Raw genomic sequence first — 23,880 nt, forward strand, 5'->3', positions numbered from 1 at the left:
CTGTTGCTCTGTTTCATTCCCATGGGTTTCTGTCACCCTTTCTTCAAATGTCAGTGACATGTTAAAGATCCATCATACAGATGAAGATATCTTTGTGTGGATAAAATTAAAATACTGGAGGGAGGCATTAATAACTATATTTCTTTCAGAGGCCATGCTGGACTACTAACACAGAAGATTAAGAATCAGCTTTGAATTCTGTATACAAATGGAAGTGGCTGGCTACCAATTTAAGTTTAATTCTTGTCAGTGATCTCCAGCAAAATCATAATATATTTCTTAATTTATAATGAATACATATTTTGAGAGAACTTTTCTAAAAATATGATTCAAAATTTTCCTAGAAGGTTTTAATAATTCTGTTGGGAGCTAAGACCTTTAGTTAATGTAGTCTATTCAATAAATGCCTTGCAATTAGAAACAATAGAAGGAACAATACTCAATATTTTCCAAATGTGAAGAGAACAGCAAAATATCTTTTAATAATCCCCTTTTCCCTGCCTCCCACGTTAATCCATTTTGCATTAAACAAAGGGATATACATATCATTTTTGTTGCTGAATACATTACCTGGTTCTTGCTTAAACATGTTACTTTAGATTACAAACATATGGCTGTAAAAATAACTGGTTGGACTGATTTTAATGGCTGATTATAATCTTCATTTTGGCATGAGGAAATTTATTACAAAACCTGTTTAGGACTGCAGATGTATCTCTGCCTCACAGCTGTAAGAAAAGGGTGGATTTGCAACCTTCCCAGTGTACAGATCTTAGTGTCTGAAAGATTCCTTTGCACAAAGCAAAAATGTGTCACTAAAAATATATTGGGTTTTTTTCCAAACTTAGTTGGAAAACCAATGGTGATAAAATGAAAATTAGGAACAATGCTGTATGCCTCTGTAATTAAAATATTCTTTCATGTGTAAATAAAATGCTTCCTTAATAGCCCCAAATATTTTTTTTTTCAGTCTTTTGGACTCAGTGGAATTTGGCAGGACTGGGCGTGGTTAAGGGTTGCCAGCATGTCAGATGACATTGGTTAGTTGTCATCTGGGCCGAGCCTGTGGGCTGGTGGGTAAGGCTGACTACACACACAGACATGATTAGCAGGGATGAAGATGTGGGAAGTAGTTATGCACCTGCCTGAATTCCTGGCCACTCAGTCAACCCTTTTTATCCTCCATTCCCATTATTTTTATAAAATAGACCAAAAGAAAACAAAAATGGTGGAGGATGGAAGAAGGCATGTCCATTTCATAACTCAGCCTTAACCACACAAAAGGACTTTAATGATTATTGATACATTTTACATACTTTTCTTTAGTTGGGTATTCTAACCACTAACTGTTGACCACTGAAACTAATATACTGCTTTCAAGAATATCTCTCAGGTGTCAAAACCTCAGCACACATCTTGGTGGAGAAGTATGAGAATAGTTGCATAACAATAGCACTTAGCAGCCAATATTCACACTCTTTCTTTAGGGACTACTTTAACCATGCTAAAAAAACCCTCTATTTGCACAGATGTTGTTTAACTGATATGCCCATAATGTGACATGGTACTGCAAATTTTATGTGTACTAAGCTAGCAGTAAGTTTACCCATTCACTATGGCAGATGCTAGGCCAATGTGCACTAAAGAGCCTAGAATTTAGAGCCTAAATTCTCAACTATGTGAACCAGACCCTTGCCTCCATGTAAAAATGAGGCAGGACCAAAACCAAGAACCAGCCTCCACTGATGCCAAAACAGTGGCATTTCAAGTACTTTTATAACTTCTGTGCATAAATACATGTGTATGTATATGTGTATACATTCAAGGTAGGATACGAACTGTAATACAAGTATTAAAAAAAAGGGAAGAAAAACATAACAACCAATCCTATTGATGTTGGCAAATCTGAGATTTTTTCATTTTTACTATGATGGGGTTCTTAAATTCTGGGTCCTAAGCTGACAGAGGAAATAATTTTTATTAAAAAAAACCCCCAGATGTCTTGTGAAAAGCCTGGCCTGCCAAGAAACCCAAACAATGCAAAAAAAGGTGGCAAATAAATCCCTAAGTTTCAAGACTTGTTAGTCTGTGTGCAAGAGCTAGTACACCAGGCACAGAAAAAAGAGCAAAGGGAGGTAAGCTTATGGTGTTTACTTGTTATCCCACTAAGGAGAGATAGCTATATGGAAATTCTCATGTGCTAATGCTTTCTTCCAGATCTGTGTATAGGAAGAAAAAAAGAACAAGGATTTTCTTGGCAGTCTGAATATGAGGTACTTGTTGAGCATCATAACCTAGGCATAAATAATCAGTAATATCTTACTGCCTCCACAGAACTCAACTTCCACTTAAGCTGAAGGAGACTTGTCTTAGGCTCTTTGTGTTTCTTCAGTTGGACTAGCTCAGTCTGACTCCACCGTCATTGTTTCCTTAGGCTAGAAGGAAAAGAAAACTCTTTGATCTCTTGTAAGAACAAATAAATTCTTCTCCATCTTTTGATGCTTACTGTATCAAGTTCAAATAAAAATCTCTGCCTTGGCAGACAAAGAAAGTCTTCTAAGCAATATTCAATTCCCAGAACAGCCTGAAGAGATTAAATTCTCTAGAATCTAAGATTAGATTCTCTATGTTCTCTGATACAGTATGACTAAATCCAGTACTACTAGTGAGATAAGAATGCAGTTCATTTCAGCCTAAGTTTTCTCCTTAAACTCTTATCTTTTACTTGTTCTTAACAGCAAGAATCTAGCTATGAACTAGTTGACTCTGAAGAGAATAATTTTATTTCAGTATGAACAGAGCATCCATTTTGACATCTGACTGGATTTTTAGATGTTGGTTTTTTTCTGACCAATGGGTAAAGATGGGAAGTGTGATTAAGTCTATACCACTCTATTTGTTCCACTTTGGGTTCTGAAAGAGTTTTGATCCTATAAAAATACATGCCATAAGCATATAAGCAGAAAGGCATAAACAAAAGGGAAAACTCAGGTTTAATTTTAACATTTAACTTACACACAAGAAAGATATTGAAGTTGCAACTGATGTGGTTGGCTTAGTACCTAGTTCTTGGCAGTGAGAAATCATATACAGTATACCTTCACTGCTCTTTAAAGTTTTTCATTTTCAAGATACCAACACTCAGTAATTAAGTCCAGCTGCCATAGGAATGTAGAAGATATAAAATACATTTTTTCTCTAAAAAAAAAGCTTAAATAAAAAACTTAACACAACTACAGAAAGAACCAGTGAAGGAAATAATGGCAAAAATGCCATTCTTCAAAGTAGAATTTTCACAGAAATTGGTGTTTGAGATGCTGACTAGTACCAAGATGTTTTAAAATTCACAAACTAAACACCGTGTGTCAGCAACTACCATTATGTGGAAGGCTTGCAGGTGCTGGGCTGTGGAATGTGTCTGGATTCTTGCCCACATGAGAGACAGGTGTTTCTCATTTTCCTCATAAGAAACACCTCTCCTCCAGCAGAGGACAAGTCAAGAAGGAGAATAATACCACCAACAACTGATATCAGAAGAGGATTTGGAAGGACTCCTATGAAGAAGATATTAGCTGCCAGTAGGTACAAGAAGCCCCCAGGGCAACTAATTTCTTTTCAACTGTTTGAGACACTAAACCCAAAGACACCTGGGTGAGAAGATACTTGGACAAATAATTTACAGCCCATCTCTTCTTGAGCTGAATCCATCATTCATGGTGCAACTTAGGCAAAAATGGACATTTATTTGGCAATAGTACATCAAATCCCTCTCCTGATGTGATCTGAGAAATGTTCCTTAGGAACAGCACCCAGACTGAGCCTCTCTTGACTTACCAGCAAAAACACTGTTCCCAGGAATTTGTGATGTTTAATGAGCTCCTGTGTTTTAATGAACAGCCTTCGACACTTTTTTTGCCTGAATAAGAACCTAAGTATGATAATATGTTTTCTTCTCACTCTTTCAGAGGAAGTTTCCAATCCGAAGTGTGGCCAGGATAGAATATTGTTATGTTCCAAAGCCCCTCTCTTGCATCCCCACAAACAATGCTCCAAAGTGAGACCCTTTGAGGTCTCCTGGAGCAGCAGCTGTGGCCAGCAAAGCCCTTGTGAGTGAGGCCTCTCAGAGCCAGGGAACTCCCAAGTTTGCTGTACTCTGAGGATCCCTGAACAGTGACAGCCCCGACTCCTTGAGGCTCCACCCTTCACAAAGGCATCTGAAGTGGGTATTTCATTATTTTGAGAGGAATTTTTCACCTTGTACAGGCTCTTTGTGTCTGTGTGCATGCAAGTGTGCATATTCTGTACCAAGTGCACAGGAAATGCTGCTCTCCTAGATTCTCTAAGTACTTTAGATTTGTAAGTTAGGTCTGTAAATTACTGGTGTGGTATAGTAAATCCTCTATGAGTCCTTTGCTAAATCATTTAACTTCAGTTATAAGTTATGTGGCATAGTTTTTGGTTTATTTTGAACTGGATTGATTCAGTCTGGGTTTTCGTTTGCTTTTCCTCAGTGTGCCCTTGAGAGTGAACCTTGCCAACAAACTTTGTCCTGCTGTCTCTTTTTTACTGGACCTGTTTTTATCAATAGTTTTGCTGGTAATGCTTTAAGCAATCTGAAAACATTCTTTAGTGACAGAGATTACACTATGTCTGAAGCACAAACTAGTGACTGAGATGAGACAATAACCCCACAAAACTCCTCCCTTTCAAAACAGAGCAGGCATTAGGACCACAAACTGTTTTAGATGAAAACAGTTTGGAAGAATTACATTCAATATTTTTAACTTGAAATGTGATCTATTCTCTGCCTTGTACTGTACCTTAACCCTGTTTCTGTTCAGGAATCCTTTATGTTTGCTAAAGATGTGTAATTCATACATAGAAGGCTGATCTTAAAAACCTGCTAACAGGAGCAACAAAACTCTAAACTAGTTTCTATTCTTACCTTTCTGGGGCAGATTCAGATATTAGATGATAGGGTCACCATATAAATACTTGAATAGAGGATCCCTGCTATACCTCTTTCCGAAGTGAATGCTGCATTTATGGAAAAACATGCAAAACTGAAAATGCAAGAAGAACGGGTGCAAACATCTGTTGACTCCCACAGCACAGAAGCACTTGAAAATTGATACAATCTATTCCTTCAGGACACTGATAAAAGTAAGTTGGAAGTATTTCTGAGCTGCCCCGCTTTCATGGAAAATCCTCTGTAACGTGTTTTGGAAATGAACGGATTATCTCCTCATGTACTAAAGATAACAGAAACAATGTTGATTTTGACTGGTCCCAAGGGCTTTTATTTTTTCTTTAACAGTTGTTCAACACTGAATAAAGTATACCAATGTGTAAGTACAAAAGTCAGCAAGTATGAAAAAGTAATTCTTTGGATTCAACTTTACAGTGATAAAGAAACACAGAGAACAGTGGAAACTTATTTCTGAAAGACATTGCTCTAACACAACTGTACCTAAAATCCAGTTGTGATAATTCCAACAATGTCCAATTCTGTAAAAGTCCATGAATGCAGTGCCTGAATGTCAGCTCATAATTTTATATCTGCTCATAATTTAAATTCAGCCTTCATCATCACTGCTGCTCCATGCGTCTTCATATGCTGGATTTACATGTTGTTGAGGCAGAGACTAGGGAAAATAAAAATTCTCAGTGTTTTGCTTAATTAAAAATACTATAATCAAATAAGGGCAAAGCTAAATGCACTTTTTAAATGACTACATGTAGGCAAACTATTCTATCTCTCATCAGTACTGGATTATCTTTAACTACTTTTTTAGACATTCTGCTGATTTGAGACATGATAAATTATGAAAAGAAATAGTACTGTATTTCAATTTCAGCATAAAATATCTGGAGGACTGACTGGAGGTATTGCAAATATTTGGTAAAAAATGTAACAAATATTATAACAGTGTTTATTTTGTGCCACTGCTTTAATTTATATCACAATATCCTCGGCCCAACATAACTTAGCATTACAGTTTCAGGAAGCAGCCCTGGCCTCTACCCACATCCAAGAAATATTTCTCACCTCAGCCCCACCAGGGTCCAGCTAAAGGGTTTTTGTAGCTATGCAATGCACTGAATCTCAGTGACTTAGGGTAAATTTCTTTTCTTGTTTACTTCTATTCTGGGTTCAGATTCTAGTCATACAAGACTCAAATGCCTATTCTAGCACCTGAGAGGAAACATGAATTAATGGCCTGTGGACAGCAAAACAGCTTCTTACAGAGACATCTCATCTACAGGGCTCATCCACAGCATTTGCAAACAGCAGCTGTAGCTTAACAGATTCCAAAACAATGGCATATATTACATACTGCTACTGTGTCAAATTTAAAGGAGCAGTTCTAATCAGAGCTAAGTAAATAATCTTGTTGCTGTGGGTTGTTTTTCAGACTAAGAAAAATCCAATTTCTTTACATCAAAATTTTCACAGCAAAAATGTTAATTTCAGGTCAACACAATTTGGGTTTAGGGTATCAAACCTTTGGAACTATATTTTTCTTCTCTGCTTAAGTGCAGAATAGTTTTAAAATAAAAAACTTACAAAAAGCATATGTTACAACAATTTTATGCTTCTTATAATTTTTCCATCTAAAATGGAATGATGCTGAAATTTTAAAAACTGTAATTTTCACATGCTATGGGCCAAAACATTAATACAACCTCATTTCTCAACATCAGCACTGTTTGCCATACTCTGATCCTGTTAATGGTTTCAGTTAATTTAAATATAAACTTTTTCCCACTCAGGCTGTTCACTGAAATATTTCTTGTCCAAGAGAGAGAAAGTACTCTGCTAGAAAACAGTCTTACATATGATCTTCCCTGGAATCATCCTGAATGTCTTGCCTTGGGCACAAAAATAAACATATTTACAAACTCTTTTATTACATTTTCACATCAAAAATATTTGCGCATGATGTGTGGTATCCCTAATCTTACTGCTTAATAGGCAGTATATTCTCAAACAATTTAAAATACAATCTAGCACCTCTACAATTCCAAAACAGTACAGACTGCAGAAAGCAGTTAGGAAATTAAAGAAGTAGAATTTGAAAGACCCACAGTCAAATGACATGAACTACTAAGTAGGAAGCTAGCAACCTGCAAAAGATTTTACTAGACTACAAGAGAAAATGTCTTCTCAAAACCCTACAAGAATCAAAATATTGAACAGAAATAATAGGTGATTCTCCTTTAATTATAAATTGTTAAAAATGTTGGTGGTGAATCATGTACTTTATATTGACTTTCCACACAATCTGCCCAAATATAACAGCCATAAAAAAGTACAGTTCAAACTCAAAATTTCACTACCTTTTCAGAAATGTCATCAGGAACTGGCTCTCGTGGAGATGGTATCCATGCAAGGATATTGCAGTCTTTGCTACCACTATAAAGTTCCTGTTAAAAAATAAGCAAAAGTTACTTTCACACAAATTTACTGAACAGTGACACAGATACCATACTGGGCAGAAAAAAAGATAGTGAATATTATTTTAAAATAAAGGCAAATAGTAAATTTTTAATTTATGTTATAAATCTGGATAAGTAGTATTTTAAATAATATACCAAAACAAAATTAGTATGTTTTTATATTTTTTTCCCAGATTGCTCACCAAAACAGCAAAACCACATTGAAATGAACTGTATTGCTTAAATAAATTTTTCTTTTTCCCTCTCTCTTATCTCCTGAAAAGACACCTATTTTAACACTTAGGCACTTTAGGAGATTGTTTATGGACAAGTAAAAAAAAAACTGAAAAAACCCACACAAACAAGAAAAAAGACAAATATTATAATTAAAACCATTAATAAACTCAGAAGAATCAAGAATCTAGTAATATACACCAGAAAACAGAATATGTATGGAACAAAAAAGTATTAAGTAAATGTAGTTTCAGTATGGGTAGGGAAGGAAAAGAAAAAGTACAGTGCAGTATGAGGCTTGTACCCTGTTGGGAAGGCATGGATCAAAAAGAATTTATTACTTTTAATACAAATAACTCTTATTAGTTATTATGGTAATGACTAAGGACTGAGATCCCATTGCACAAGGTGCCCTGTAACACATGGCAACAAACAGTCCTTACACAAATAGCTCTAAGTCAAATATATCTTAATTTTCTTACTGTTCTGTACTAAAGAACAGTTCTGTAGTTCTGTACTAAAGGAAATACAGACTTCTCTGTCACTTTAAGATGAAAAAATTATACTGGTGAGAAATACTAACACCATCTTTGCAGTAAATTTTGCACCTATAACACTTGTATTTTCCAATGTGCTACTTAAATTAACAGGTATGAAGATATTCTCATATGTCTTCAATACTGAATTATATTCCTGCCTATCACATTACATGTGATGTCTGACAACACTTGAGTGCTGTCATGTATTTAAACTGCCTGAGTGAGACACATAGGTTTTTTTTGTGGTACTCAGGCTGACAGTATGAAGTATGAAAGCCTTGCTTTAAGTACACTGGCTTTTACACCTAAACTAGCAACTCTCTGCATATGTGCACATTATGAGTATGTTGATTCAATGTAAGCTCAGTATATTATCACAGGTCTGTCTTTGCAGGAAGTTTCCTATATAATTTATATATAATTTGAACAGCATGAATTATGTTGACATTTGGTGCAGAAATGTAATGCTCTATTCCTATAAACATTTATGTGGGTAATTCTATTCAAGCGAGCTGCTACACTTTTCAAAAATTGGTATTATGCATGAAGTTGTTCATGCATAAAAAACATTCAAGATTAGAGTTTACAATTTTAACAGAGATAACCATTCTACTTAACTTGCTTAAAAGAAGAATGGTACACCAAAGAATAGGTCAAATTCTACTTTATTTTGTCAGCAGTAGTCTACTTGGGTCTTCTGTCTTTGATAGAATATAGAATATCACTAGGAACTTTAAAAGATCTTTCTATGCCAAAATATCTCCTTATGAGCAATGTCACAGCCGCATCCTTCCATTTTAATTATTTTTACCACTTGTCTCACTTTCTGATCCTGGTATGGCAAGATCTTAAGCTAATATCCACAGCATTAAGCAATGCTTACAATTAATTATTACTATCTGAACTGGTGACTCACACCATAAGTCAGTCAAAAGAAGAGCTAGTGACCTCTACGTAGAATTATGTTATAATACAAGACAGACACATATATTGCACTACAAACATGCTGTATGCATGTTTATAGTACAATATGTGGAACGAGTGCAAATAAAACCTAATTTAATTTTCAGTTAACTTTGCGTAATAGCCTACTACTGCATTTGCCAAATACCTTTGCAGATGTCACTAGCATTTCTTGAACAGTATGAGCAGCAGTATGATTTAAATAAAAATTGCTTCCTGTTGCATACCTACTATTTTATGACATGTCATTCATACATGATGATTTATGCAATTTCTTTTTCTGAAAGGGAAACATAGGTCTTGTTTGTTTATTTAAATCATTCTAAGCAGATAATATGGCACACTGGTATCTAGTGTTTTAGATCCAACTGTAAACATCATCTAAGACATTGCACAACGAAGATTTTCTCTTCCACACCACCCTTGAAATTACTGACCTCCTATTAAATTAATGCTTCTTATTAAAGGCCCAAATTCTGCAGTTCTTATTACTCAAGCAGTCTAACATCTTATTAACTTGACAGATATTTACGTAAGAACAGTATAGGCAAACAATAATATAGTGGATTTTATGGTTCTGTTCCTAGGATCAGAAAAGGCATACATACACACACATATTAACTAAAGCTCATACCATTCTCTGGAGACAGCTCCGTACTGTACCTCAAAAGTAAAAGGTATGTTACATGAACATGCTAATTAATTTGGATAAGAACAGATAAAGACTAGTATAATTGAATTTCAAATAGCTAGCTGCTTGGTTATCAGTGATCACGTTTGATTATATGGTTCCAAGCAAACATAAGACACTTCTCATCTCAATTACTTAATTGGTGCAAAGTTTAAGTTTATTCTTAGAGCCTATTCTAGTTATGAGGTACATACAAAGATAGCAATTAGAATGCAGTTAATGAACAGAAACAACATGAGGGACTGACAGCAATCAATATTAATAAGGAATTCTGAACACAGTAAAAAATAGTGAGAAAAATCTAAGGACCAGATTTGAGGATGGGTATGACACAAATCAGTCACCAGGGTTAAAGACAGCAGGAAAAGTTTATAAGACTGTTAATATGAAGAACACTTAACAACGACAGAGAATACTAGATGGAAATGGCCAAAACTACAGAAATATGTAATCTTGTTTCTCATGAACACAGCGTCCTAAAGTCCAATTAAGTGCTAACAAGTAACAAAAAAGTTACAAAGCCACTGCTACACATTCCACCACTGTGTACATAGCTTACATGACAAAGACTTAGAAGAACCATCAAGGAAAACTTCTAGCTTGCTAATTATGTTTTGATATGTATTTAAAAATTCCAAAGCTGAAAGTGAGCTGATATGCCATTCAGAAAAAAAAAAAAGGCAGAACAATACAGACAAGAATGAACTGACATTTTTAAATCCTAAACATGACAATGGAAAAGATTATTAAATGAGTAAGTTACTGTAGAGTTAAAATATAGATATATAAATATCACTCAAAAGAATTTGCAATAGAGCACGTTTTGTTAAGCAAAAGTGATTTTACTTAAAACTAGTAACAAAATACAAATGTACAGTTGTGAATAACTTTGCAGCATATTGATTTAATAATGCTTGAGAGAGTAAAATAGAAGAGGTGTCTATAAATTTTACAAACAATATTACATTCTCAGGAAAGAAATTTTACTGGCAAAATCATAATTTCTATTGGAATCACATAAAGACTGATTTGACACTTAATTGTGTCAAGATAGGATAAGATACTTGGAAGTACATGTGAGTGAAAATAACAGTAGCACTACCTTTGGTGTTAACATCCTGATTAGGTGCGTGGATTTGGCATGGCCTGGTTTATTGGTAGTGGGGGAGGGCCACAGGGGTAGCTTCTGTGAGAAGCACCTAGAAGCTTTGACCATGTCCAAGAGAGCCAATCTCTGAAGGCTCTGAAGATGGACATGCTGCTGGCCCAATTAGAAAGGTTGGTAATGCCTCTCTTTGTGATGACATTTAAGAAGAAAATCAAAACAGCACACATGCATTTTTTTCCCCTGGGGTGGTGAGGCATCATGGATACCACCATCTGGGTGCGGCCCGTGGCCTCCCCCTGCCTGGCCCCTGCCCCATGCCAGCCGTGCCGTGGGCAGAGGGCAGGGGCAGCAGCGGCTTCCCCTTCGCGGCAGCCTGCAGGAGGTGAGCTGTTAAACAGCAGCAGCACCACGGCAGCCACGCTGTTCACGTGTGGTGGTGCAGCCACACGGCAACGGCGAAAACACGGTGAACATCTCCCCAACACAGAACCCAGCTGAGACCAACTCGGCACTGCGGGATCCTGCAGGAATCTTGGAATTAGCAGAACTTGTGGGCAGTGGTACCTACGGGCAGCAGCTTTTCTTCTAGATAGAGAAGAGGAGGAGGGGAGAACATGTGAGGGAAAAGAACATGGAGACACCAAGGTCAGTGAGAAGGAGGGGGAGGAGATGCTCCAGGTGCTGGAGCCGAGATTCCTCCACAAGTTGTGGTAAGGACCATGGTGAAACAGGCTGTCCCACTGTAATGCATGAAGTCTGCAGGAGATGCAGAGATCCACTTGCAGCCCGTGGGAAAAGTGCTCATGCTGGAGCGGGTGGATGCCTAGTGGGTGACCTGTCCAGAAAAAAGGGCTCCTGCTTCCAGAGACAGAGAGCCCTTGCTTCCAAAGCAGAGCAGCCTATCCTTAGAGGACTGCACCCTGTGGACGAGTGACCCACACCACACCAGTTTTTGGGAAAACTGTTTGCCTGTTGGAGGGACCCCACAGCATGCCCAAGAAAAGACTCCTCTCCCTGAGTGAACAGAAGATGATCTCCAGTGATGAACTGACCAAACCCCCATGCCCTGCCTCCCTGCACTGTCAGAGGGAATAAGCGAGGGGGTGAGGGACAAAAAGGTGTTTTAAAGGCTTATTTTACTTCTCATTATCCTCCCATGACTCTGTTAATAATAAATTTACTTCCTACCTTTATATTTGAAACTGATGTGCCCCTAGAATGTTTTTTCCCAATCCTTACCCCAACTTATGAGCCCTTCGTTAATTCTTTTTTTCTCTCTCCTCTGCCCAACTGTAGCAGAAGAGGGTAAGCAAACAACTCTTTTGGGTGCCTGGTATTAAGCCAGTGTCAAACCATGACATATAGCAATGTTGTTTCTCAGACTAACTATTTAATATAAGGAAAAGCACAACATTTACGAAAAAAGAAAATCCAGTCACATTTCTGCAGTACAGAACTGAACTCTGGAAAAGGGTGCTTCTGAAAGAGAATCAGGAGTCACATTAGATTAGCAAATGAAGTTGTTAACATCACAAACTTCTAGTGACTGATGTAGTTCTTGTGTGCATACATATGCATACAAGAGTGATCCTTTACCATGGATCTTAAATGTCAAGATAGAGACACCACATGTAAAACAAGTAAAACATGTTTTACAGAGAGACCTAATTAACCTCACCTCTTCAGTTTATCAAAAAGAACACCAAAGATAACTTTATATAAATACACTAGAAGTTTTGTTGGGAAACTATTCTTGAAAAGACAAAAAGCTTTTCAAGAATGTTCTGGGAAAGATGTGCTTTAGCCACAATGTGAATATTGCAGTCCATGTATCTCACTGACTACTCATATCAGAACTACCTTCCAGATCTAGCAAAGCTTATTAGCTTTGGGTCTACCACATGTCCATAAGGTGTCCACCATTTTCAGTGAAATCTGTCTCAGTGATACAGTCTCAGTGATTCAATCAAAGCTACTGGACACAAAGCAGAAGCTACCAGAGTCACTTATGTGATGCATCATATGAGAGGTTATGAAAAGACATCTACACACTCCTTCTGCCTCAAATATTTCTGCCTCAAATATTTCTGCCAGATACTCAGAAACAGCAGGCAAGGAAGGCAGAGCTGGGACATGAAGTACGATCCTTGATACATGAGGGCACTACGTAATGGCCTGAAAATCCATACTATCATCCATTCTGCTCTTGGCACAAGGCATGCAATATGAGCAATCTGTTCTGAAGTATCTCATAGCAAATTAACTTTTGTTATCCATAACTCTTTTATTACAAAAGAAAAATATACCAGAGGAGATAGGAAAAGAAAAATGCAGAGAAGAAGGGAAAAAATAAATCCGTCAGTACCATGAGTCCCTGTAATGCTATGGTTATTTCTCAGTTGAAATGTTATCTCATTAATTCAAGAATCTCACCATGTCATCAGCACTTTATCCAAAGTGTAACTACAGGCATTTGAGCAAGATCACCTTAGCAAAGTATTTGAGAGCCTTCCCAGTACTCACAGCAGTATTAATGCACTTCACATTTTTTCTTAATGTGATTAGTCTCAGATATCTCTGAGAAAGACAACTCCTCTTCAGTTTTACAGAAAACAAAAGCCTTCATACATACACTTTATTAATGATTACACAAGCCAAAAACTTACTAAAGGTATACTGAGAAGTTACACATGTGAGACAGAAGAAGCAGTGGAAGGAACCTAATCCAGAAAATGTCAACCCAAAAACTTAACTAAATTTTTCCTGGATGATACATAAGCCACAATACTCCTTCTTATGATATTTGATTAAAGCATATCCCGGAAAAAGCTTTTATAATGCAAATGGTATGTCATCTGTATAAATATTCCTTCTTGTCTAGAATACTGCTTGTATTTTACTTACCTGAAAATGAGGTTGAAACACACAGCAGTTGACAGTACTATAATGCCCTCTAAGCATAGTTATCAGCTCTCCTGTGAAAACTGTATAAACAGCAATGGTACTTCCATACGGAACAAAGGCAAACTCTGGATTACAGCCACAAGAGATGGCAAATTTGAGTCCTTTCCTACTTTCATTACAGACTTTCCCATAGTTCACCTGCAAAATGGAAGATCACATAGATTACATAGTCAGCTATTAAGTAAAACCCCAGGAAATTATATTAAAAGGTCAATTTTACTTCATGTTTAATAAGCAATAAAATTAATTTTGGATTATGTTAATATATCTCTTGATATTTCAAAGTACAGATGTCTATGCAGAGAATTATTTTTATGTTCAATAAAGTTTACACATCTTAATATCAATTTTAAGGGGGAAGGGAGGGGAGGGGAGGGGAGGGGAGGGGAGGGGAGGGGAGGGAAGGGAAGGGAAGGGAAGGGAAGGGAAGGGAAGGGAAGGGAAGGGAAGGGAAGGGAAGGGAAGGGAAGGGAAGGGAAGGGAAGGGAAGGGAAGGGAAGGGAAGGGAAGGGAAGGGAAGGGAAGGGAAGGGAAGGGAAGGGAAGGGAAGGGAAGGGAAGGGAAGGGAAGGGAAGGGAAGGGAAGGGAAGGGAAGGGAAGGGAAGGGAAGGGAAGGGAAGGGAAGGGAAGGGAAGGGAAGGGAAGGGAAGGGAAGGGAAGGGAAGGGAAGGGAAGGGAAGGCTAAAAATTAGCAACTCCACACTAAGAAACAGGATTTACACAGGCTGCTTCATGCCAGATCTGCATCAAGTATCTAAACCCTCACTGAAATTAGACATGGCTCAGGAATTACCACCTGTTGTGGTTTAGGAATGGTATTTTCAATTCAGTACACCCACCCTCCTGCCTCAGATTAAACGCACAAAAGGCAGAGATCATGGGTTGAGATAAGAACAATTTACTGGAAATAGCAATAAAAAAACAAACAGTAGGAGCAACAATATTAGTAACAAAAGGTACAAGACAATGGAATTATTTACAAGTTCAACAAAAAAATACTGGACTATTTTCACCCAGGGTAGCTTAATAGGAAAAATTTCTAGGACCTTAGTAGTGAGGTGTAAGGGAAGTCTTTCAAATTAAAGTAGCATAAAAGCACCTGTACTAATGTCTCAAGCTACAGTTTCATAGAGTTTTAAGTTCTTGACAAGTTTTATACAGATAAAAAACTCATAAAAAGATTGAAAGTGAAGTTTCCAAACATGTTTGGAAATATTCCAGTTAGCTATATTAGTCTAAGTTCTATCAGACATCAAAAGTGTATTTATAAAGAGACAGAGAAATATATTCATGGAAACAGTGTACCCTTCCTCTAAACAAATTTAATTAAAGCATTACAATTTTAACATTTTCATGAAGAAAATGCATTGTGTTGGAATACTCATATGATGAACTTCACAAATTTCTTAGCTTATAGTCAAAAGATTTCACAATTGGAATTTTTTTCTTTCTTAACTCTAGGCCTTCAGTTTTAGGTAGGGAGATTTAAGATTAAAACAAAGTTTTGCTAATATTGTACACAACAGTGACATTGTTAAAAGAAAATCACATGTATGGCTTAGTTCCTCTATGTTTTGAAATATAAAGAAAAGAAATATTTAGGTCAAAAGGATGGGCTAGTCAGGGAAATAAAAGGACTACGATGTAAACTTGTATTACTTGTACATGCATTTATTTGTTTGCTGATGCCTTAAAATTATTTTAAGCAAAACCTCTGGGCAGTATGTGAAAATACAGTACTCTGAACAATACAACTCTGAACTTTAAGAACCAAAGCAGGGTCAAGCTATTCCACACCAGATTAGAAAACTGTAAAATAGCCTATGAAACAAGTCAATGAACTAACAAGCATAGAAAAAGCAAAAAAACAGTGATCCAGCTGGTAACAGGAGAGTGACAAAACTCTGGTGGTGGTGATTTGAAGACAGGAACATGTTTATGTATGAGGTACTGAGAGCAAGATAGCAAATACAGGTAGGATGGAGAGAAGTCTTTTTATTTAAATATCTACATGGAATTATTTTTGCTCTGTTCTGAAACTAAGCAGCAGAATTAAAAGATTTCTGAGGTATAACAAAATTTCTTTCTTTCCTGACAGCAATGACAGACCATAATTACAGCTGACTAAAATTCCATGGACACTGACTTACCTAGGTTGTTCTTCTTTCAAAATAAACAAAGAAAAGTATTTTTTTTTATTGAACAGAAAATTAAAACAAGAACCTTCAGAACAAAAACATCCAAAAGCCATTGAAAAGACTGCAATATCAGTAGAGGTTTAACACATTTCCCACCCCTCATTCCTGATGCTGTGTGCTTCCAACACAAATCTCGAAGGATGGATGAATAGGTATTTTTAATACTGCCATGCAACTTCACAGGAGAGATTCCACAAAAACAGAAAGAGATTTGTAAGAAAGCCAGGCAGCCAGTGAAACTCTCAGGTATGCCAACTGCTCTATGGCACATTGGCAACTAACACTTTAGAAAACCCAAATCTTTCTACCAACAGTCACTGCTTATTCAAGTTTTTATCACTGTATGAAATGCTTATAGCTATACTCTCAAATTCATGAACCTAAGAGTTACCATATTCAACCTTTAAGTAGATTAGGCTTCTTCATACTCTTTTTCTTCACAGTAAGCAGAAGAAAAGAAATTTGGAAGCAAAAAATGTTCAACAAATCTTCTAGTGATGAAATTGAGCAACTACATCTTTTATGAAAATTAAATCCAAGTTCTACTAACAACTACAAAAATTATAAATCTCTTAAAATAAAATGAAAGTGAAAGTTCCTTGAAAACTTACTAAGGTGTTTTCTCCAGTGGAGCTATTCCAGAGTCGCATCCGATCATCTGTACCAATGGTTAGCAGGTGAAGTCCATCATTTGTATAGCATAAACCATTAACCCTCCCATTGTGAGCAGTGTTTGCTGCCGGGGAAAAAGAGCTGTCTCAGCTTTCTACAGAAAAGTTACTACTTTGTATACATTTTTACTTCAATGTGGAGCACTGATAGTGCTGTTTAAATAGTAACATTCAGTTAAAAATAATTTAATATTTTGTTTATAAGAGCATCGGGCCACCTGCAGTGCTCCTCAGGGTGCAGTTCAAGGGCCAGTTCTGCTCAATCTATCATCCAGTTGTTGACGGCCCCAGCCTGTCAGTGTTCCAGAGGCACTTGGACAATACCCTCAACAACACACTGCAGTTTTTGGTCAGCTCTGAAGCAGTCAGGATAAGGTCTCTCTGTACTATACTGCAGTAGCAAATTTAGACATACCTTTCAGGTAGAAGTGTGAACTGCTTTTTAAAGATTTTAGTAGAAAATAATTATTACCTGCTATTGGTTTAGTTCATACACATTTCAATAAATGAAATACCCTAGCTTATACAATTGGTATTAGATAACCAAAAAATCATCTTGAACCTGTCTGATGAAAATAGAGTTGAAAAGAAAGATGTTGTGATTGAACAAGTCAACATGTTTTTCAAAGAAATATATGGAGTGGCACTAGTTATCTTTGGAGTGACATCAAATTTTGTTTTTCATTAAACAGTATTTCTTCTTTTTTGACGAAATACTAACTTTCTTTAGTACATTTTCCTCTCAATAATTTTTTAAATTTAAATCAATTTCATATTTATATAAAGTCTAATCCACAGCATAAATAAATTCTTCCACTCACACAAAGATTACAGAATTTTCCTCTTTAGAGGAAAGCCATTTAGAATAGATACACTGCTATTGTTAAGGCAATCTCTCTAAACAAGGTCCCAAACAACAAACACTGACTCTGTAACAGAAGTAACTGAACAAAGCTGAATGGCCTCTGTTATGTACTAAATAACAACTGGATTATCACTACTCCCCTTGCTGGGGAGTATTCAAAACATTCATGAAATATAAGAATGACTCTAGTTACGTATGAATTACCACCAGTTATATTTTGTATTACCTGCCTCAGAAGATGCTTTGGACTTTTCTCCATTGTACTGATCAAGTGTACTTAGACATCCAGAAGCTCGCCTCACATCCCATAATTTTACTCTACCATCAGCACTAAGAAAAACAGATTTGCTAAAATTAGGGAAATTGAGTGTACTACAGTTCAAGAACTGTCTGTGGTCAACACACCGGGCATTCATCTTGGTCCAGCAACTATTCTGAACCACTCATCATGTTGGCACACTCAAGTCAACGAATTGCATTAAAATATTTTAAGGCAGACTTCAGACTTTCATTAACATGTATTAATATAACTTCTACCGGTACACCATCAGGACCTAAGAGTGAATCGTCATCTGTAACACCATACACTTGTCCCTTTGATTACAACATAACACCCTTGCACACACACAGAGCCTGAGAATAAATTTGCTAATACTTCTGTTGCCTAAACTATAGTTACAGACACCAGTATTGTCTGTAATAGTGGTCTGAGAATTTGGGCTTTTGTTATCACAGACGAACTGGTACAGAAGCTGTCTACAAACAATTTTTCATCTGCTACAACAAAACAAACAACAACAAAAACCCCACAAACAAACAAACAAAGCAATCCCTAAACAACACACTTTTAAAACATTTTCCAGCTGTGATAAGCCTTTCAAAAGTCTGACTTCAGAAACCAAAGGTTTGCAAATCTGGTAACTTCACTAAACTTATAAAACAGCCATTCCACTAAACTTATGAACTAGTTGTTGTTCTCTGCAAAAGAAAAACAACAACAGCATCTAAAAAATGAGAAGAGAAAGGTCACACTATAATCAAAAGCTAACATACATGAAAGTTGTAGAATAGCCAAGAGGATTTTTTAACATTAAAAATGTCTAGAGCGAAAACAAAAAAAAGCCCAGGAATATCAACATACAATCTATATTCACTGAATTACTGTTGCCTGGAAAGTTACATCAAAAAGCTACCAAAGCTATTACTTTTGACATAACTAAGTGTGATTACCAGAATGGTAATCTGAGCTAATAATTTTTTTACTTTATTACAATATGGATTGGCAATCCACACACTAATAAACAGTAAATAAGTGAGTAACTTCTTAATATTCTACCATTTTCCTATATCAGTAGTTACAGTTAGCGTTTCAAAACTCTGTACAAACTTGCTTAAAAACTTAACAAACTTAAAATAAGCATGACTTGTTGACAGCTCCTCAGGTTTCTTTTTGCTAGGGAAAAGCTATAAAACTGTCAACAGGTAAAAGTCAACAAAAGAAAATTAACTCCAGAAGTGCATTTGAATTGAAGTAAGTCTGCCTAAAGAATGTATAAAATTTTTACTGACTAATATTCAAGTGCATTTAACAGTTCAGCAACATCCTTACCTTCCTGTTGCCAAAACATATTCGTGACGTGGGGACCAAGACACTGCCAATACTTCTTGTCTGTGACCTAAGAATTACAAGAAAAAGCTAATTATACACACCATTTTGTGTAGATAACTGAAAGTAAAAGCAAATATTTAGTTGCATAGGATTCACCAAGCCAGAATAATAATTTGAATTGTAACTTCAATTTAAATTTTGTGAAACTATATTATTTTGGGACAGAAGTTATTTCTCTTTCTTCTTCTTTCTTGAGTGGGACTGCAGTGAGCAGAAAGTGATACACAGTATTGTATGTGTATAATTTTTGATAATAAAGACAGTTTTACCCATTAAGAACACATTACAGCTCAATCACAGCTTTTTGTGCAGCACTGTTATTTTCATACATGGAAGGAACTTGCCATTTATTTTTCTTCAAATCCTTTAATAATGTTAAATTTAAACTATATCTACCTTACATACTTACAATTAAAACTTTTTACTCATTTTATCCTCTAATAGTTTTGCCCTGAATTTGTGGTATTTTTTCCCTTAACTCCTAAAGTATCAATGAAACTAGTGAAGGGTGTTGAACACACATGCAGCAAGGAACAGCTGAGGGAGCTGGGGGTTTTCAGTCTGGAGAAAAGGAGATTTGAGGGGACCTTACTGCTCTCTAAAACCACCTGAAAAAACCTGTAGCCAGGTGGAGGTCAGTCTCCCAAGTAACACACAACAGGAGAGTAAGTGGCTTCAAGTTGCACCAATGGAGGTTTTGATTGCCTGTTAGGAAAAATTACCATACTTTCCAAATAAAATTTTGGCAGGAACAGGTTGCCCAGGGCAGTGGTTGAGCCTCTACCCATGGGGATATGCAAAAGATGTACAGATGTGCCACTTAGAGACGATTACGATTCAGTGGTGAATTTGGCAATGCTGGGTTAAGAGCTGGACTCAATAATATGAAAGGTCCTTTTGTGTATATATGTGTATGTATGTGTATGTACATGTTTTTTGGTTTTGGGTTTTTTTTTATACACACACATGCACACACACACTCTTTAAAACCTGGTAAGTTATGTTAAATAAGTACAAAAAATGGGAAGGATAGGATGTCCTAAATAGAAAGACTGCAATCATGCTCCATGTCACAGCAGAAACATATTGCTGAAAAATAAACTAAATCATAAAATACATTTTTGCTAATGTAGTTTAGAGGTGGTGTGAACCACCTTGCTCCTGGTGCATCCTCTAGTAAACGCTTTCCCATTACCTGAATTAATCAAATCCCTGTAATGATCAGGATAATAGGAAAAACCTCCAATATACAGGTACGACAGGATACACTTAGAAGCCTCAGAGCAGTTTTTTTGGGATCCATTAATTAAACTACAGCCATGTACATACTTCCATTTCAGCTGCAGAGTTCGCCTATGTGAAAATATTCATACATATGGTCAAGACACCACGGATTGCTTCAGTTTTGCAAAGAATTACTAGATTATGCCTAATCAATAACATATTCTCCTTCCACTTGTTCCTCCAATATTGCACTTGAGGTAACAGGGTATTACAGGCTCTGTACAAAGACACGACGCAGCTTGTGCCTGGACAGCATTAACTCTTGTGTCAAAATTAAGAAGCCCTGATGAAACCAAATGGGATCTTTAGAGAACTGTTTTTGTCACTGCTCTGTCTGGAGCTCTTGGTTTTAGGAACAGAACATGAGATGCTTGTTGCAGCCAATTCAGTTCATAGAAGTCTAACAGCTTAAGCTCTGCATCACAAAAAAAAATCACCTAGGCTCCTTTGAGACTTTGAGACTTAATGTTTCACTACAGTTGAAGCATGAAGATTTGCCTCATGATTGCCTTCTCTTGAGCATGTGTATATATATTGGCACTCCAGAAAAGTCATTAAAAGAAAGAAATTAGAAATGGGCCACCAAAGGCAAATTCTCATTGAGTGCCAAAAGTAATGGATTATGGAACAATAAAACCTTATATTTAACTGAACTAGGAAAATGAAACTATTTGGTAATCTTCTACAGAAAGCTTGTTCTACAGAAATCAGAAACTTCTAAACAAACCCATTCAAACACCTCCATGGGATACTTTCTTAAAGGCAGTGAAATGTTCTTTTGTTTTGGTTTCTTTTCTGGGGGGTGGTGGGGAGTTTCTCTCATTTTACTTGGTCTTCTTTTCGGAAGACCAAGTAAAACACCACTTGTTGACCACTCCATAACCCCCCAAACCAATGATTACATTTAACCATGTAATAAATAGTAATCGGTATTGATTAGACCATGAAAATGCCCAAACATCAGTAGTAACTGCTCATTGATTAATGGTTGTATTCTGCAATTCATTAGCTCTAGAAAAACACCCAGAAGAACCTCTTGCCACTGTGTAACTTTCACAACTGGCTACAAATAAATTAGTCATGTGACTGACAAAGAATACATTGTATACACTGTTTCTTTACAGGACTTGTTTTTACTCAAAGTAGTTATTGTTTAACATTTATGTTTCAGACTAAAAAGTACCCTGCAGAATGTGAGAACTGGATCCCGACTTCAAGTCACAGAGTTGTACTTTGGGGCTTTTGGTACCAACTGTAACAAGAGAAACAAAGACAGTTAAAAAACCCCCAGCATCTGAAAGAACAACAACAACAACAACAAAAATCTTAGCAATGACAAAAAAAAACAGAAGAAAAATGCTAGCTGCATAACTGCTCATTCAGTCAGAGCAATGCTTTTATTAATATGATGCTTCATGCTTAATGCTTCTAATAATAGATTTACATTTTTAGTCCAAACAAATTTACCATGTAACAAACAAAATTTAGAAACTGGAAGTAAACAGGATTGTACTTGGGAAACTTAAAAATATCTCTTCAAATATTTTTTGCTAACATAGTTAAATTGTGTACATGTAAGCAATACACAGATCCATTCACAAAATTTACTATATTTGGATCTAATAACCTTTAAATGATAACTTATGGAATAAAAGAATCTAATTATAGCTAAGAATTTCATCAGTAAGGAGAAGTGATTGATGCATTATTTCAGAAGAACAAATATGATACTCTCATTGACATCATCCAACTAATGGACAGTATTTTATTGTACCAGTAAACTTACATCTTATCAAGACTTGATTTATGTAAATATAAGACAGAGTAGGGAAAAAACCCAACTGAAATATTACTTGCTTATTATAAACCTTCTCTCTCTCTCTCTCTCTCTCTAATATATATATATATATAATATATATATATATATCTGCTTTTTAAAAACAGATACGTACCTGCTATTAAACAATGCTTTGTAGCAACTGGAGACATGTGATGGCTATAGACAGTTCCCTCAAAGTGAAAAATATCTGCAGGCTGATAATAAAATATTAAATTAATTACAATGCAAATATATTAACAGAATGTAGATGCTCACCATAATTTTTCAAGTAACAGCAACAACTAAGACTAATACAAATATTACTATTTACACAGTAATGATAACTCCCCTGGTTAGAAGCCAGATAACACAAACATCACAGAGTAAGCCTGTTTCCAACAGCAGGATAGCACCAGAGCTCAGAGATGACCCAAAAGACAGACCATGAAACTGACAAATTAGAAGCATGAATAGTAATTATTACAATCACCAAAAATTAATAAAGCTAGTAAGTAAACAAAAAGTTTATAATATGGAAATAAAGTCAACAGGAAGAAGGGACTTCAGACTAAGTTTAAAGACACTTTTCATTCATGAATACCACACACTATTTTCAATTCCTAAAAAAAATAAAACAGTTCCATATAAAACTATTATCTGCCTCATGACTATTTAAAACTAATGGAATGTATTTATTCTAATAAACTTTAATATTAACTTTAATAAGTACAATTGCTTCCAGGTAAACTGCTTTTGTTGTCTCATTCTAAAATACTGTATATGAAAAATCTCTTAAAACTGAGTTGTCTGTACTTTCAAAAACACCATTTAGTGGCAGAACAGATCATTCAATAACTTTTATGTGTACACTGTGTCTTTCAAGAGATGGTCACAAAATTATCTAGCTATCTGGAAACTTAACTGTTTATGATAAGATTTAGCAACTGCAAACATAGCTTTATATCTAAAAGAAACCCCAAAACCCATAAAAAAACCCCAAGCCAAACCAAAAAAGCTAAAAATTTGTTCCCTATTACGTCCCTAGAATGACAGACCTCTTTTCAAAAATTTATTTTGCCATGTGTGAAATAGCAGTCAAATAGTATCAAAGTAAATTCTGGATTCCTATGATCCATTTACATATCAATGATACTACGAATCAATGTAAATGTTCATAGGGAACAGGACAAACTACAGCCATGAATTCAATACAGCCATCAGTTCAATACAAAATGCCAGGATTATTGAATCAGAGCAACATAAATTCCTAAATAATCTGTTTACCTTATTGATGTCAGTTACATTAGTTAGCGTGGTTTTAATGGCTTCTCTCATTCTCTACTGATTTAGAAATTTAGAATTTATTTTTAGAAATTGTGTTTATAGTGCTTACAACAGCAGAATTCTGGACCTGGATCCTGTATGCCAAGACCAC

At 36.0% G+C, this 23,880-nt stretch overlaps 1 protein-coding gene across 1 annotated transcript in view; it reads right to left on the minus strand.

Moving 5' to 3' along the window:
- Positions 1–5,273: 5,273 nt before the first annotated feature.
- ERCC8 (ERCC excision repair 8, CSA ubiquitin ligase complex subunit) overlaps positions 5,274–23,880 on the minus strand; it is a 29,432-nt gene continuing 10,825 nt past the window's right edge. The window contains exons 5-12 of the mRNA XM_064403562.1: positions 22,579–22,660; positions 21,810–21,878; positions 19,283–19,349; positions 17,900–18,003; positions 16,749–16,873; positions 13,880–14,077; positions 7,342–7,428; positions 5,274–5,645 (exon numbers count right to left, since the gene is read on the minus strand). Of these exons, the coding sequence (XP_064259632.1) occupies positions 5,577–5,645; positions 7,342–7,428; positions 13,880–14,077; positions 16,749–16,873; positions 17,900–18,003; positions 19,283–19,349; positions 21,810–21,878; positions 22,579–22,660 (801 nt within the window). The 3' untranslated portion in view covers positions 5,274–5,576. The remainder of the gene's footprint in view (positions 5,646–7,341; positions 7,429–13,879; positions 14,078–16,748; positions 16,874–17,899; positions 18,004–19,282; positions 19,350–21,809; positions 21,879–22,578; positions 22,661–23,880) is intronic.

This window comes from Passer domesticus, chromosome Z (assembly GCF_036417665.1).
Source record: "Passer domesticus isolate bPasDom1 chromosome Z, bPasDom1.hap1, whole genome shotgun sequence".
In the NCBI taxonomy this organism is placed as follows: domain Eukaryota; kingdom Metazoa; phylum Chordata; class Aves; order Passeriformes; family Passeridae; genus Passer; species Passer domesticus.